Source organism: Pinus tabuliformis, chromosome 5_2 (genome assembly GCF_031772625.1).
Source record: "Pinus tabuliformis cultivar Carrire ecotype Pingquan chromosome 5_2, CPIR1, whole genome shotgun sequence".
Classification (NCBI taxonomy): domain Eukaryota; kingdom Viridiplantae; phylum Streptophyta; class Pinopsida; order Pinales; family Pinaceae; genus Pinus; species Pinus tabuliformis.
This window is the reverse complement of record NC_142306.1, coordinates 988,016,722-988,031,740: the sequence shown is the minus strand read 5'-3', so window position 1 is coordinate 988,031,740 and position 15,019 is coordinate 988,016,722. Positions and strand designations below refer to the sequence as shown.

The 15,019-nt window shown below is 40.4% G+C and overlaps 1 protein-coding gene across 2 annotated transcripts in view; it reads right to left on the bottom strand.

Moving 5' to 3' along the window:
- Positions 1–1,083: 1,083 nt before the first annotated feature.
- LOC149162618 (DNA ligase 4-like) overlaps positions 1,084–15,019 on the bottom strand; it is a 387,402-nt gene continuing 373,466 nt past the window's right edge. Inside the window, exons 16-18 of one of the 2 annotated variants that reach the window (XM_089437332.1) lie at positions 2,658–2,777; positions 1,687–2,167; positions 1,084–1,574 (exon numbers count right to left, since the gene is read on the bottom strand). In XM_089437332.1, the coding sequence (XP_089293458.1) occupies positions 1,732–2,167; positions 2,658–2,777 (556 nt within the window). In that variant the 3' untranslated portion in view covers positions 1,084–1,574; positions 1,687–1,731. Of the gene's footprint in view, positions 2,168–2,657; positions 2,778–15,019 lie in introns of both variants that reach the window. The other variant, XM_089437333.1, reaches the window with a different exon arrangement.

Here is a 15,019-nt window from a genome sequence, read left to right as displayed (position 1 = left end):
TGGCTAACCTCACATGAGTTTCATTAAAAAAATTCAAATTCAAATTCGAATCATGTGAGAAACTAACGATCATTCGAAAACTTGAAAAAACTTGCCGAAAACCTCATCCATTTTATATTATCATATTCGATGAAATTAATTGATGGATACATCGTTTTTTTATAGATTTTGCGTATTGGAAATTGTCATTGTTTTCTTGCGTTTATGTAATTTGTTTTGTTGAGCAGAAAGATAGCTTGGTTTTTTCCAATTCTAAGTCTAACAACCTTGAATTTAATAACCATTCATCGATATGTTGGTCGTTCCTCCTCGATTTTCTCTTTTTTGATGGGATGACTATTTCTGGGATGGCCAGTACATATATCCATGAGTGTTTGGCTGAATATTATCTATCAATGCTTTGTGTATCTTTCCTTATCAAGAGAAGTTTAGAATCTATGCTTTCGGCTGTGCTTCGTTTACAGCTGAAATCCTACATATCTGCTACAGCAATTATCAGTTTTTTCCACTATGTAAATATCTTTTATATGAATATAAATCATGCTTTTTTTCGTACTGAAAAAAAACCTTGAATTTAATAACCATAAAAATATGTGGAGGTAATATGTAGAAAATATCATCAGCAGCATTATGGAATGCGTTTGTAAATACAGACATGTCTCACAGAAAAGCAGCATTTCCTTAAAAAAATTACCAAGCACAATAATTTATAGAAATTGGTATAAACTGTACCTTTCATATTATTTTTTACGAAATATTGATGGCTATGCATTCTTAAAGCTAATGATTCCTTCATTGGACAAACGTCCATGTCACTTTTACAAAGAAGGGAATGCAAATTTAACTTTAAGTTACACTATATCCCAAAGCTTGAAACTTCAGGATTTTATGAAATTCCTGTAATTATTCCCCAAAGCCTTTCCATCTTCTCTGAAAATTACTGTAATTATTCCTTAAACCCTTTCCATCTTCCATTACAAGCACTCTTCATAATTTATTTCTTGCTGGACACGACTAAGTGCAGTTACATCACAAACAAATAGGGAGAATGAAAATTTATTGATGGCCATGCATTCTTAAAACTAATGGTTCTTTCACTAGACAAACTTTCATGTCATTCTCATAAAGAATGAAATACAAAACTTCAAGTTACACTGTATCCCAAAGCTGGAAACTTCAGGATATTCTGAAAATTCCTGTAAGTAGTCTCCAAATCCTTTCCATCTTCCACTACAAGCACAATTGATAATTATTTCTTGCTGGAAATGACAAGCACTATTGATAATTATTTCTTGTTGGCCATGACTGAGTCGGAGATGAAGAAACGGATCAAAATACTGGACTTTCAAGGCAAACAAGCCACTTTCAGCTATCACCAACCCAGAAAGCCGGGGTTTAACACATGAAGGAACAACTGGCTGTTTGACCCCATATTATTCTCCATGGTCTTTCAACCATGCATAATTTTGAAATAGCTATTTTCATTGTTCCCATAAACTCTTTATTTATTAATTGGAATGACTTCGTCATTGCCAGCCAAACAAAACACTGATGAATTGTCAAAGCTCCTTTACCTAATTAGCAAAGTAAATCAGAAAAATCATCGGGTAAACCTGCATCTTTGAACATACCTTGGACCTTTTCCCAAATCTTATTTCAGTGCAGAATGAGATACTACTGTAATGCCTCTGATGGCAAGGATTCCAGCCTGGAAAGAAAACCAATATTCATTCACTTGAATCTCTTCTTTTTGAGTGCTGGACAATTATACTCCGTGGCCTTTTCCCAATTTGAAGGGAATGAATGACAGCTCTGCACAAGCCCAGCAGACAATGGAGCCACTAGAAAAATTTGGGTCATATTCTCCACAACATCAGAAGCACAATCTTTCGACAGTCCCAAACTACAGCCAGACTTATCAATGATTTTCGGTTCAGAAGACTCTGACTGAGAGACCAATGAGCAACGTGTCTTTCTCTCATCACCACATGCAATCATAGGGGAACTCTCGGCAATGGAATCATTCTTATTGGAAGGGCTTTGATTCTCACCATCTGAACTTTTCTGCAGAACTGATTGCATTAGTGCCTTCTCAACTTTGTGGCGTGGTTTACAATTAACATCAATAGAGCTTGAAGCAGGATTCGATGCAAGATCTTCCTCATTCCTACACGGAGCAATAGTTAATCAAAAAACTATATCAAAGCCTGTAAAACTACCAATTCAGGTCTCTTTAGCCTATTCAAGCCTATAGTCACTCACTATTCGAAAATCTTATCCAATCATTCCCTACCCAAATAGAAACATCCACACGTGTGCAGAGGAACTATTACAAAAATGACATAGTCCTCGACTCTATAATTTGTGGCAGAGCTGCCGATCTCTCCAGGAAAGTGAAAAATTTGCATCCTAGTCAATAATTGCCGAATGTATCTAGAGGATAAAATACGTGGGATAATGTATGAAACTACGATGTGAAGCAACATTTATATTTATTTTATGCCACTTCAGGTAAGGTCACACGTCCAGTAATCTTGAGTAGCCAGATTTACTACATACAATTAGAATCTATTTAAATTTTATACCATAACTGTTTACATAACATAATCCTTTTGAAGTACATTCTAGACTATGGCCAAAAGTTGTATATGAATTACCTGAGACTGTAAAGGGCTGAATCCAAATTCTTTCCAACTCGTATGCATTCTTCAATCCAAGCATGAGTAACAATACACATGTGACTTGACTGAACCAGCTTCCGTTCCGGTTCACTTAAACTGCAATAAAACATGATGCCAATTAGTTCTCCGAATCTTGTAAAGAATGTCCAAAAGACCTCTCACATTGCACCAACATCTAGCACGTCCATGCTTATGTTTAAATGACTTGTAGTCATTGATGGCCATCAATAAAATTCCCTAATAACCAGCTTCCATTTTACTATCTTTGCATAGATAACCCTGCTTTCTAACAAAGGCACAATATTGCCAATACCTCCGTCATTAGTTGAGTAATTACCATTTCAAAGACAAATGATTTACGATGATTGCCAAATAATGGATCTAAAATCCCTGAAATGTCAAATGTGTTCACTTTACAAAACATGCACTCTCAGAATTACCAAAAACACAACGCAAAAGTAAATAACTAAAAAATGCATAGAATACCACTTTGGGGTTTATTATAGGTTATAGATACTTGAAACCACAGTTAAGAAACATAGAAGGAAAATGAAAAAAAAAAAAGCAAAAAACTTTAATCAGTAATGTTGTTGATCATATGTGTGACAAGCAATGTATCTACATTGTTATTTTGACTCGAGACCGATTTTTCAGGTGCTGTCCAGTGTATGAATCAAATCTTGCTGCGGAGAGGAGTCGTGAATGTGATTGAATGGTCTTCGTTATGAGAATTTTGAGGTCTAAAATGGGCCTTTTAAGGAAAATAATAAAATAAGAGTCAAACTAATTTTGTAATTATGTTTTTGACTTATCTCCTTATAGGTTTACTCAAATGTCAAGTGTAGACACCAGTTGGATACGGAATTGAATTCCACATCCAACTCTACATACCTTTGAGTAGAACCACATTAAAAAAAACTGAAAATATATGAAAAACGTGTTTCAAACATGTTTTTCATGTATTTTCAACTTTTTCTGATGTGCTATACTCGAGGTATGCAAAATGGGTACTCGTTGGATGTGAAATTCAATTCTACATCCAACGGGTGTTTACCTTTGATATTTCAAAAAGCCTATGAAGAGATAAGTCAAAAACACAATAAAAAAAGAGTTCTCTTTTTTTCCCTCAAAAAATATTTACCTCTAGGGATGACATCACCATCTTGAATCCTACTGGTTCTTTTAAAGTTGATTTTGTTAGCACATTTTTTTTAAGTCCCATTTTTTACCTCAAAATTCCCCTAATATTCATTGATGGATGCATAATGGATTGTCAGTGATGACTTTAACATGGTTGAGTCGGATAGTGATCAAGTGGTGGCGTTGTCACTGTAGTTAGTGGTGCGGAGAAGCAAGCTTGGGTGTGGTGTAAGTCAACAATTCAGCTCAACAATCCCAACTAGAAAAAAAGAGAATTTGATTATAGGGATTATTTCACTTAGTTCAATTTTATGTAGGGGAGGAACAAAATTCAAACAAGGCCGAATCTAGTGTATGGCCCTTAGGATAACATCTCCTTGTCAAGGTAATAATGCTTTGTTCACATATTAATAAACATTGCTGATTAGATTACTTTCCATTTCAGATTGCTATCTTAGTGGCACATATAATGGATTCAACATCTTCTTCATTTTTTAAGTTTAATGCCTCACACTTAGGATCCAATTGATTTTAGTGCTCTTGTCCATGTGTGGAATACCATCCCTCATTCTATCTAGGATAGAGGTTGGCTTCTTTGGTGGAAGGCTATCATTTGTTGGACAATCAAATTCACAAGATCGTGGGGGAAAATGATGGCTCACAAGCATCGGTGAGAATTGTGAGAGGCTATGCAGAGGCTTGAGGAGGATCTTCATCACACTAGTCTCCAAGAAGAAGCAGCTCCATTGAACAACCCAAGTTTTACTCTATATCTTTCATTGGTGCACATAAAGCAGGTTTGTATATACATATTGGTCCTATAAAAGAAAATATTGAATTATAATGGTCAATTAGATATTAGACATAGCCATTAATAAAGTCACTTTGAATTTAGGTTATTTTATGGCTTTATGCTTTATTTCACTTTAGCGTGTTTTTTATCCTATCTCACATTCGTAGAGTGGATTGACTCAACTACTAACTGTGAAAATTTCTAAACAAAAATTCTATTACTGCAACAACTGATTTATTTTACCTAATTATTTTCCAATAAGTTATTTACGAAATCCCTTCAGTAAATATTAAAATAAATTCTACTGCAAATATCACACCATTATACAGAAACAAACAAATCAACACAGTTATTTTTGGACAATTGTCCCCAGAAAAACCCAATGCAGGAAAACCGGTGCAACAGAGGAGGATTTTATTAATCAATGTTTCTTGAGTACAACTAGGGTGCCAAATTGGCTTACCCAACAGAGATAACCACATGACAGTAATACCACAAAATCCTCTGGCGCTTCTCTAGGCTCAGCGTCAGCACTTGGCCTCTTTGTGTTACCCACATAGGCCCTCCAATCACTGCGCAATCCAGCTGCCTCTGCATCTTTTGGATTGGCTCTGTGTTTGCCTCTTTGATCTCTGCGCTGGTCCTCTGGTATTATCTTTGCTTCTCTGTTATGTACTCATTGCCTCTCATTGCAATCTAGTCCAATAGTTCGAATTTCCCAGCAAGCCCTGCTCCAGAAATCGAATTGACTGGTCTCCCTCAGTATATCTCCAACTAACCCTCAAGTCTTCTCTTATACTTTTCTTGTTGATGAATCAACGGCCGAGATTAAGTTCCTAATGAACGGCTAAGATTAAAATAGACTTGACCCTTATCTCTTGGAAGCTTCTCATCCTTATCTTTATTAATACCCATTAATATTTTATTTTCCTAAGTTGAGACTTAGGAACTCATTAAAAATATTAATTATTTTAATAACTCCTCATCCAGATGGTATTTTCCAAAACGATTTCTAGGTCTTGGAGATCTCATGTGCTTTAGCCTCTCCACCAATTTTCATGGCTAGAGCACATCCAATTCTACTCCAAATCAACACTCCCTCTTAACAAGGAATGTGCTCTAGTAATGCTCCACCACTGAACATCACCTTGATTATCCTGCACCAGTACCTGTGCTGATACTTGGCCTGCTATTCAACATCCTCTGCATTGCTGCCTCCTGTATTGCTGCCCATGACTCTACTACTGCCACTGCTACATCTGTACTGCAGCCCCCTCTACATCTGCGCTGTCACTAGTCCTTCTTCCCAACACTGCATCTGCACTGCAACTCTCTCAAATGCTGCATCATGCTGCTCATAGCACTGCAACACCTGATACTTATCCATTTCTGCTACTGAAATGGATTCTTTACCATCCCCATCTTCTCCTTGAAATAAGCGAACTTGGTTCTTCCAAGGGCCTTAGTAAGGATGTCCGCCACCTGTTCTCTTGTAGGAGTGTAACTCAACTGCACAACTCCTCGTTGGACATAGTCTCTGACAAAGTGACACCGAATATCAATGTGCTTTGACCGATCATGAAATACTGGATTCTCAGAGAGCTTGATGCAACTCTAATTATCACACATGATCATGGTTGCTTCCATCCTTCTTCTGAATAAGTTTACAAGCAATTTTCTAACCCATATGGATTCGCACGAAGTTGTGCTAGCGGCCATATATTTTGCTTCAGTTGAGCTCAAAACTATAGATTTTGTTTCCTACTACACCAGGGGGTCATCCCCGATCCAATGTTGAAACAATACCCAAAGGTTCTTTTCCGATCTGTTAGTGTCGGTCATGATGCCCTCCATCAGTGATAAAAAAACTCTTTGCATTATGCATAGGTAGGTGTCTCATCAATGTCAGTTTTGCATTTCGTTAGGCATGCCATAAAACTGATGGAGGAGCTGGTCCTTGTTCCCTTCTTGGCTTTGCTGGATCAGGTCATATCAATTAATGAGCTTGTGTCACATTTGTTTTGCTTTGTCTTGAAGTCCAAAGTCTTAGGTCTAGGGTTTCGGTCAAAAGTCTTTGCAATGTCATGAGTCAAAAGTCCATGAGTCCCCAGCAAGCCAGAAGGAGGTATGTAAATATGTTTCATTGATATTTTCATCAGGTACAGCTCATTTATACCTTGGATTTAAAAACCCTGTTTTTAAAGCCAAGGTCATGTCAATTTTGCAAAAAATAAGGAAATTTCAAAAATTCTTCAAAATGTCGGCAATAGCCCTGGTCTTCTCGCCAGAGTCCATCAGATGGTCTACCTACAAAAAGAACGGAGTTAAAGCACTCAAAGAGCCAAATTCAGGACAAAGAAAACTCAAATCAGTGTTAAAAGTGAATGCCAAAACAAAACATTAGAAAGTGGGTTTGGTAAGTAAATTTTTTCAAATTGGGCCTATAAAGAGTCAAATTCCCTCTAAAACACCCTCATTGTGCATCTAAGAGCTTGCAAGGCAAAGAGATAGGGCGAAAAGGCGAACGAAGGCGAAATGCAGAGAAATTGGTCGTTTTTCAGGTGCGCGACCTGTCAGGGACTGTGCGCGACCTGTTGGGCGGTGCGCGACCTGTCAGGCGCCTCTCCGCAGTGCAAAAACATAACGGGCGCGACCTGTCAGCCCGTGCGCGACCTGTCAAAGCCTGTGCGCGACCCGTCAACTTGTCACTCACAAAACCGCTTCAAAATTTGCTCAATCGCCCTCGTGCTTGCCAAATCAATCGAGCATACAACTCAGCATTTTTGCAGGCAAGGGCAGCAGTCTACTTTATCTATTTTCTCCACTTTGCTCAAAAGCACCATGTCAACCACTGAAACCTATGAGCAAGGTGATGACCGGTCTTCTTCCACAGAGGTTGAGGTACAACAGAGGCCTCGTTGGGGTGGCAAAGGTGGTCATCATAAAAGAGAGGAGCCCACCTCTTTGGCAGAGTTGCAGGCCTGTCCTATGGCAGTGAATTGTTTCCGTTATATGTCATGTTTTCAGTTCTGTGAGAGGCTTGCCCAGATTCAGCACCACAGGGAGTTGGCCCGCTTATTTGTTTTGCACCTTCAGGATGGGCAGGTCACTCTTGCAGGGGTGAATTTTGTGCTATCTCCGGAGGTGATTTCAGAGGCTACCGGGATAACAAATGTGGGTGAGGTGTGGCCCAAGCGCAAAATGCTGGATTATGTTTATTTTGAGCCATATGTCAGGCCAGCATTCATGAGCCACTTGTCGGGGGTCTTTACTTTCAGATTCCTCCGGGGGGAGTATGCTCCGATCATGCGGCTTATCATGCATTACTTCACATGTGAGGGGAGATTTTCACAGGTCTTCTCTTATCACATTCGCCTGTTGATGCACTTTACCCGAGTGAGGATGATGAACATCCCGGTTTTCTTCTTCCAGGACATTCAGAGGATGGTGTTCGTGTTTCAGAGGCGGTCCCCAGCTCAGCAGTATAGGAGTTTGTGCCATCATGGTCTCATCCAGCTCATTGTTTCCCATCAGTTGAGTCAGTAGGGCATTCCATGGGCAGACTTCATTTCTCATGAGTTCTTTACAGTGCCATCACAGCCAGAGCCAGAGCCAGAGGCCATTTATGAGGAGGGAGGTCCGTCACACCAGCCTAAGATCACTGTTCCGAGACATGTTGCTTCCTCACCTCAGCTCACTTATCAGAAAGGCCCGAGGGCCTTGTTTGCAGCAGCTCGGCGAGTACTATCTCCACAGCAGGTGGAAGGGGTCTCGCCATCATCATCTACAGGTCAGCGAGTGTTATCTCCACACCAGGTGGAAGGGGCCTCGCGTTCTCCATCAGCAGTACGGGAGGGCAAACAGCCCATGACAGAGGAGGAGAGAGCCGGTGACACACAGGTTGACATCCTTGATCTTGATGCTCGCTCCCCCACTTCAGATTTGCATGAGATCATCCGACAGAGAGAGGCGGAAAACCGCTTGTTACAGCAGAAGCTCAACATGGCCCAATGGACAATAAACTATCTTGAGCAGCGCAACAAGCAACTTGAGGATGAGAAAGAGTTGGATGAGCTGTGGAGGATTCGAAGTGACCGAGTCATCAACCGTAGGAGGCCCGGTGACTTGCTGCCCAAGGAGAGGGAATCCATGCTTATCCGTGTGAATGCACACTTGGAGAGGCTGTTGGAGAAGGCCAACCAGGACAAGAGACTGCTACGGAACATGAAGAATCATTACTGGGCGAGGATGCATGTTTGCAAAGCAAAGATGAAGATATTCCAGAGGAAGTTGTCCAAGGCCCGCAAGAGGAAGAAGAAGACCAACCCACTCCGTATCTTGGCCGAGGCTTCTCTCACTCACCATTATACTCATTAGCCTCTTCCTAGCAGCTAGCACAAGAAATTTTGAGAGTTTTGAAGCATTTTTGGGAATTTTACAGGTTTTGGCCATTTGACGGGTCTCACCCCGCGCGCGACCCTACATGGGGGCAACTCAGAACGGGGAAAACTTTGCATTTTTGGAATTGTCATGCAAAAATACACTTGCCTATGGATGGGTTTCAGATTTTATGGAGATTTGGGCTTCCAAAAGCTCAAAATACATGCAAATATTGACATTTTGCCCCTATTTTGAGTTGCAGAAAGCTGTCTTGGGAGAAATGACTTTTGAGGGGTCAAATCAACTCCAAATTCAAAAATTCCGGTGGGGTTGGAAAGTAGACTCGCAGACCTTTCCAACGAGCTATCTTGCACCTGATTTGGACACCGGGAAGGCCCTCAAACAGAGCTGTGAATGTGCGCGACCTGTCAGAGTGATGTGCGCGACCTATCAGGGAAATTTGCCTGTTTTGACCAGTTCGGCCAGCAAAACACTGTTTTCATCTTGGTTGACTTTTGAGGCATGTAAATGATGGATTTTTGTGTAATTTTCATGGCATTTAGATACTTTTACTCTCCTTCATCACTTCTAGAAGATTCTTTGATGTAAATGGTAAATATTTAATGCATGGATAGGTTTCCTAAGTTTTAGAGGCAAGTTGTTTTGACTGCCTATTATCTAGTGCTCAGTTTAGAATTAGTTGAAACAGCTCCTAGGAAGCTGAGCTCGACCCCTAGTGGTGGGGAAAGGAGTTAGATCATCTATATTATGCCTTCTCTTGCTCATTTTCATGGTTGGACTCTTGAGGGAGAAGCTCCTATTGTATATTTTACTTGTATCTCTGCAATTTGAGGAAAAGGAAGACCAGGGTTTTGCAGACATCATTGGGATTCTTGTGGACTCTTGTGTTGATGGTGTGTTCTCTTATTGTAATTGTAAGTGTGTTTATGTGTTCCATCTCTTTCTTTACTGCAACTTATTAAACAAATGAAGTGATAAAGTTTGAATTCATGCTTGCCATGCTCAGCTTTCAAATTTGTTTAATGTTTATGTTTTCCACTGTCTAGAGAGGATTCAAAGTCATTGTTTGCCCTCTTTAGCTTCTCTTTTTTCTTCCTTGATCATCCATCTCAGCTAAAGGCATCAGCACAAACTCCTACCTTGCCCCAAAGACCCACCTGCAAAACCTGAGCTCAATCCCCGCACCCTGAATTGCACTCCCTCCAATTGCCACCAAAAACCCAAAAAACCCCAAATCAACCTTTATAATCAGTTTACTAGCCTAATATCAGTGTTACCGTGTTGGTCATCTCATCCCATTGAAAAATCCACCGAGATTGACCGGAGAGAGCCTTCTCCTGCCCCGTAGGGCTAGCTACGAGGCTGAATGGTTTGATGTAGCTTTGAGATTTGCCTTTTCAGCCTGAGGTGAAATTTCAAGTGCTAACACGATCTACTGAACTTCCAACCCAATCTGCATCAGTAAACCCACTCAGTTTGATAGCATTGCTTATGGTGTATAAGAGTCCACAATCGACTGTTCCCTGTATATATCTGAGAACATGTTTGGCTGCTTCCCACTGCGTCCTCTTTGGTTCCACCATGAACTAACTGAAGGTGTTGACGCCGTAACAAATGTCTAGCCTGGTATTGACCAGATACATCAGGGACCCCATGAGCTGGCTGTATAAGGTGGGATCAACATCCTTGTCTTCTAATGCATCAATTTTCTTCCAATTGGTGATCCTTAGAGTAGCCATAGGCCTACAATCCTACATCCTGAATCTCTTTAGAATTTCTATACCATATCTCCCTTGTCCAAGGAGATCTCCCCCTTCTGCTGCCAAACTTCCAACCCCAGGAAATAATGCATCTGTCCCAAATCCTTCATGTTGAATTCTGTGGCTAAATCCTTCTTGTAATCCTCGATGAGCCTAGATGATTTTGTCAGGAAGAGATAATCCGCATATCATACTAGGATTAGAGGCTCATTCTCTACAACTAGGTAGTAGAGATTTGGATCTGCGTCATTCTTGATGAACCCCATCTTCTGCAAATAGCCATCAATTCAACCATACCATGCTCTAGGTGCCTGTTTGAGCCCATATAAGGCTTTTTTCAATTTGCATACATGAGATTTCTTTTCATGTGTCTCAAAGCCTACTGGTTGTTCAATGTATACTTCCTCTTCTATCAATTCGTTCAAGAATGTCCTTTTGACATCCATTTGATGAATCTCCTACCCCATCTATGCTATAAGAGATATCACGGTTCTAATAGATGTATACCTGGCTATTGGGGCGAAGGTCTCTTCATAGTCTATCCCTTCCTTCTGAGCATACCCCTTAGCCACAAACCTGGCCTTGTATTTTTCCACATTGCCATTTGCATCGTATTTGATCTTGTAAATCCATCTCGAACCTACCACTCATTTGTCCTGAGGCCTAGGCACTACTTCCCAGACATCATTCACCATTATAGAGTTGTATTCCTCTACCATCGCATCCATCCAAACTTGATGTTGAGCTGCCTCCTGAAAACTGGAAGGTTCCCCATCCTGAGCTACTAAGGCCTGATACCTATTTGACTGTCTTCACTCCCTTTTATTGTTACAGGGTGCACAGATGAAATCTTCTGCATCCCGCAGAATTTGTCAGAGTTCCCAGCTCGTTCTTCCCCTGGTAGTAGGTGCATCTGTTAGATCTTCCTCTTCCTGTGATTCCTCCTATTCTGAAGGAGAATTCTTGGTATTGGCTTCTACTGGTTGAAGTGGTTTGACCAATGGCTCATCTTTTGACTGCTCCTCGGAAGGCATTTCTCGAGATTTTCTGAAGGCCCTATATTCCATGAACTTCACATCTCGTCAAACTACTACCTTCCTATTCCTTGGAAGATAGATTCTATATGCCTTAGCATTCTCGCTATATCCTACTAGATATCATTTCTCTGTAGTTTGATCTAACTTCTTCCTCTTCTCCTCGGGTATATGGAAATATGCTAAACTCCCAAACATCCTGAAATGACTAACTTCAAGTGTCGTCAAGGTGAAGACTTTCTCTAGAGTAATCTTGCCCAATGCCCTAAGAGGAGTTCTATTTTGGACATAAACTGTCGTGTTGCATGCTTCTGCCCACAGGAATTTTGGCATATCCTGATCATACATCATAGCCCTAGCTACTTCCACGATAGTCCTGTTCTTCCTTTCTGCTACTCCATTCTGCTCCGGATTGTAACGAGTTGTCCACTCTCTTCTGATGCCCTCCCTAATGCAAAAATCGGTGAAGTCCTTGTCAACATATTCTCCACTATTGTCTGAGCGCAAGACTCTTATTTTCTTTCCAGTCAGATTCTCCACTATAGCCTTGAACTCTTTAAATCGATAGAAAACCTTGTCCTTAGTTTTCAGAAAATAAATCCAAGTCTTCCTGGAATGGTCATCGATGAAGGTGACGAAGTATTCGACACCACATAGAGCTTTTGTGGACATCGGTCCACAGATATCTGAGTCTATCAATCCTAGTACACTCTTGGCCCTGTTTTTACTTATAGGAAACATTGCTTTGGCATATTTTCCTAAAGCACATCCTTTGCATACATCATCTCGTTCTGTACTAAGATCTGGAACTCCTGTCACAGTTTTCCTGAGAATTCTCTAAGCCCCATGGTGCAAATGTCCCATCCTTCTGTGCTATAGTTCATTCAAATCCTTGTCTCCATTACTGCCTATCAGTGCCATTGGTGATTCTAGTTGCAACATGTACAACCTGTTACTTCTGATTCCGATCTGTACTTTCTTTTTCCAGCCTGGGTGTTTGACGTATACTTTCTCCTTAATGAAGAAAATGTCATAGCCCTTGCTTTGAAGTTGTGATATGGAAAGTAAGTTCATCCCCAGTCCTCGCCAATGTTGCACGAAGCGGGAGCGAAGCGGAAGCGCGGAGCGCGGAAGCGTCATTTTCCAAAAATCTAGGGAGCGAAGCGTCCGCGGAAGCGTCTGCTATATATATATATTTTTATATATTTTTTTGCATTTATACTCAAAACAAACATCCCAAATACCAAATTAATTGTAGAAGACATGAAAACATGCATATTTTTGCATAAATCAAGATAGATATGGCATCCATGATTCCATTGTAGTTACTAGTATGTACAACAATCATCTATATTCTAGCTATTACAAACATACATCAAATTTTTAAGCATATTATAAAACATAAAACATTTAAGCATATTATAAAACATAAAACATAGAGCATATTATGATTTATCTAGCAAGTGAGCAACTGTCAACATTTGTCATGTCCAAAATTCAAATAATAATGTTTACAAAATATGTCACTTGGTCACCGCCAAGCCAAAAAGGTTCAAAATTGAAATTCACAAGTCTACAAGTCTAATGAGTAATCTATGACAAAAAGAAGTAGATTGTGAATATATCTACTAATCTCTCCTCCTTCCACCACGAATAGAACGTGATGGCGGGCCTCCACGTGGTGGCAATGAAGAAGATGGTCCCTGTGTAAGTCGTGGCACTGGAACTGATGAAGAAGAACCCCCTGCCGTTGGTGTTGAACCATGGAACCTAGAAACCAAGGGACCAGATGGGGGTGGGGGTGGTGGCATATCAACACCCGTGTCATCATCCTAGAATCGCTCAAACAATTCATGCAAAAAAAAAAACACTAGTTAACAAAAAAATTAAAAACATGAATTAGAGAAATGCTTTATAAGGGAAAATTGGAAAATTCATACCACAATGGACATACCTGGATAAGAGAATCCTCTAATTGCTCTAGTCGCAACACTCCATCCTCCAAATTGGGCTCCTCTGGATTCTTGTCCCAAGTCAACAAGTCTTTATTAGACTTTGCATCTTCACAGTAATGGGACAACAATCGCAAGTTGTAATGAACATAAACCAAGCTCTCTGCCCGGTCTAAATTCAACCTGTTCCTTTTAACACTGTGGATGAAAGAATAAGAGCTCCAACACCTCTCTGCAGAAGAAGTGTTTACCACCTGTGATAGCACCCGCAATGCCAAACTCTGTAGAAGTGGAGTAGGCCCTCCATGCATGTTCCACCACTCAAGAGCAGAAAAATGCTCTCGATCTTGAATTGCATGCATGCTCGAAAATGGACCAGTGTTGCTCGTATAGTTGCTCACCTGTCTCCGTACCAATGCAGCCTCCTCCTCATCAGGGATTAATCTACTCAATGCAGCCATATATTTTTCGTGAACCTCTTTATCTTGGTGTGGTTTTCTCCTGACTCCCCCCCCAGGTGCTGGTTTTGAAAGCCATGATGGATGATAGTATTTAGGTGTCAAAACATATGCTAATGCATGCAATGGAACATTTAGCATATCCCATCGTTTTTCCACCTCTTCACGAATATAATTGTACAAGGTGGTATCTCTAGGCTCAACAATGTCTTTAATCTGCCCCAACATGCTATCCATTTGCTCATACACCTCCCCAATTACTGGTCGATCTGAATCTGCAAACTTGATCATGTAATAAATTGGTTTGGTGAATTGCAAAACATATTTAACCTGTGACCAAAAGTAACTGTCAAGAACAGTGTCCTTGACTTCATTAGCACCATCTGTACTGACGTTAATTTCATCCCATGTTTCAGCACACACCAGATTAGTTAAAGCTTGTCTCACCCTCACTAGCCGCCTAAAGGTGAGGTAATAACTAGCAAATCTTGTCTTTGCAATTTTAAGCAATTGCAACTTGGAGTAAGTGCCATAGAAGTAGTTTACCCTTGTATGCCCTGTGATGAATTTAATGAGCTGCTTCCCTTTCCTGTAAACCTCAGCAATCCACCCACAATCTTTGTGTTTCACAATATCATGCATCAAAAGGTTCAATGTGTGAACCAGGCACCCAGACCAAAAGATGTGTGGATGAGTACGCTCAATAATTTTTCCTGCTAACTTACAATTTGCTGCATTATCTGTGATCACTTGAACCACATTATTCGGACCAACATCTTTGATTGATTTCAATAGGAGAT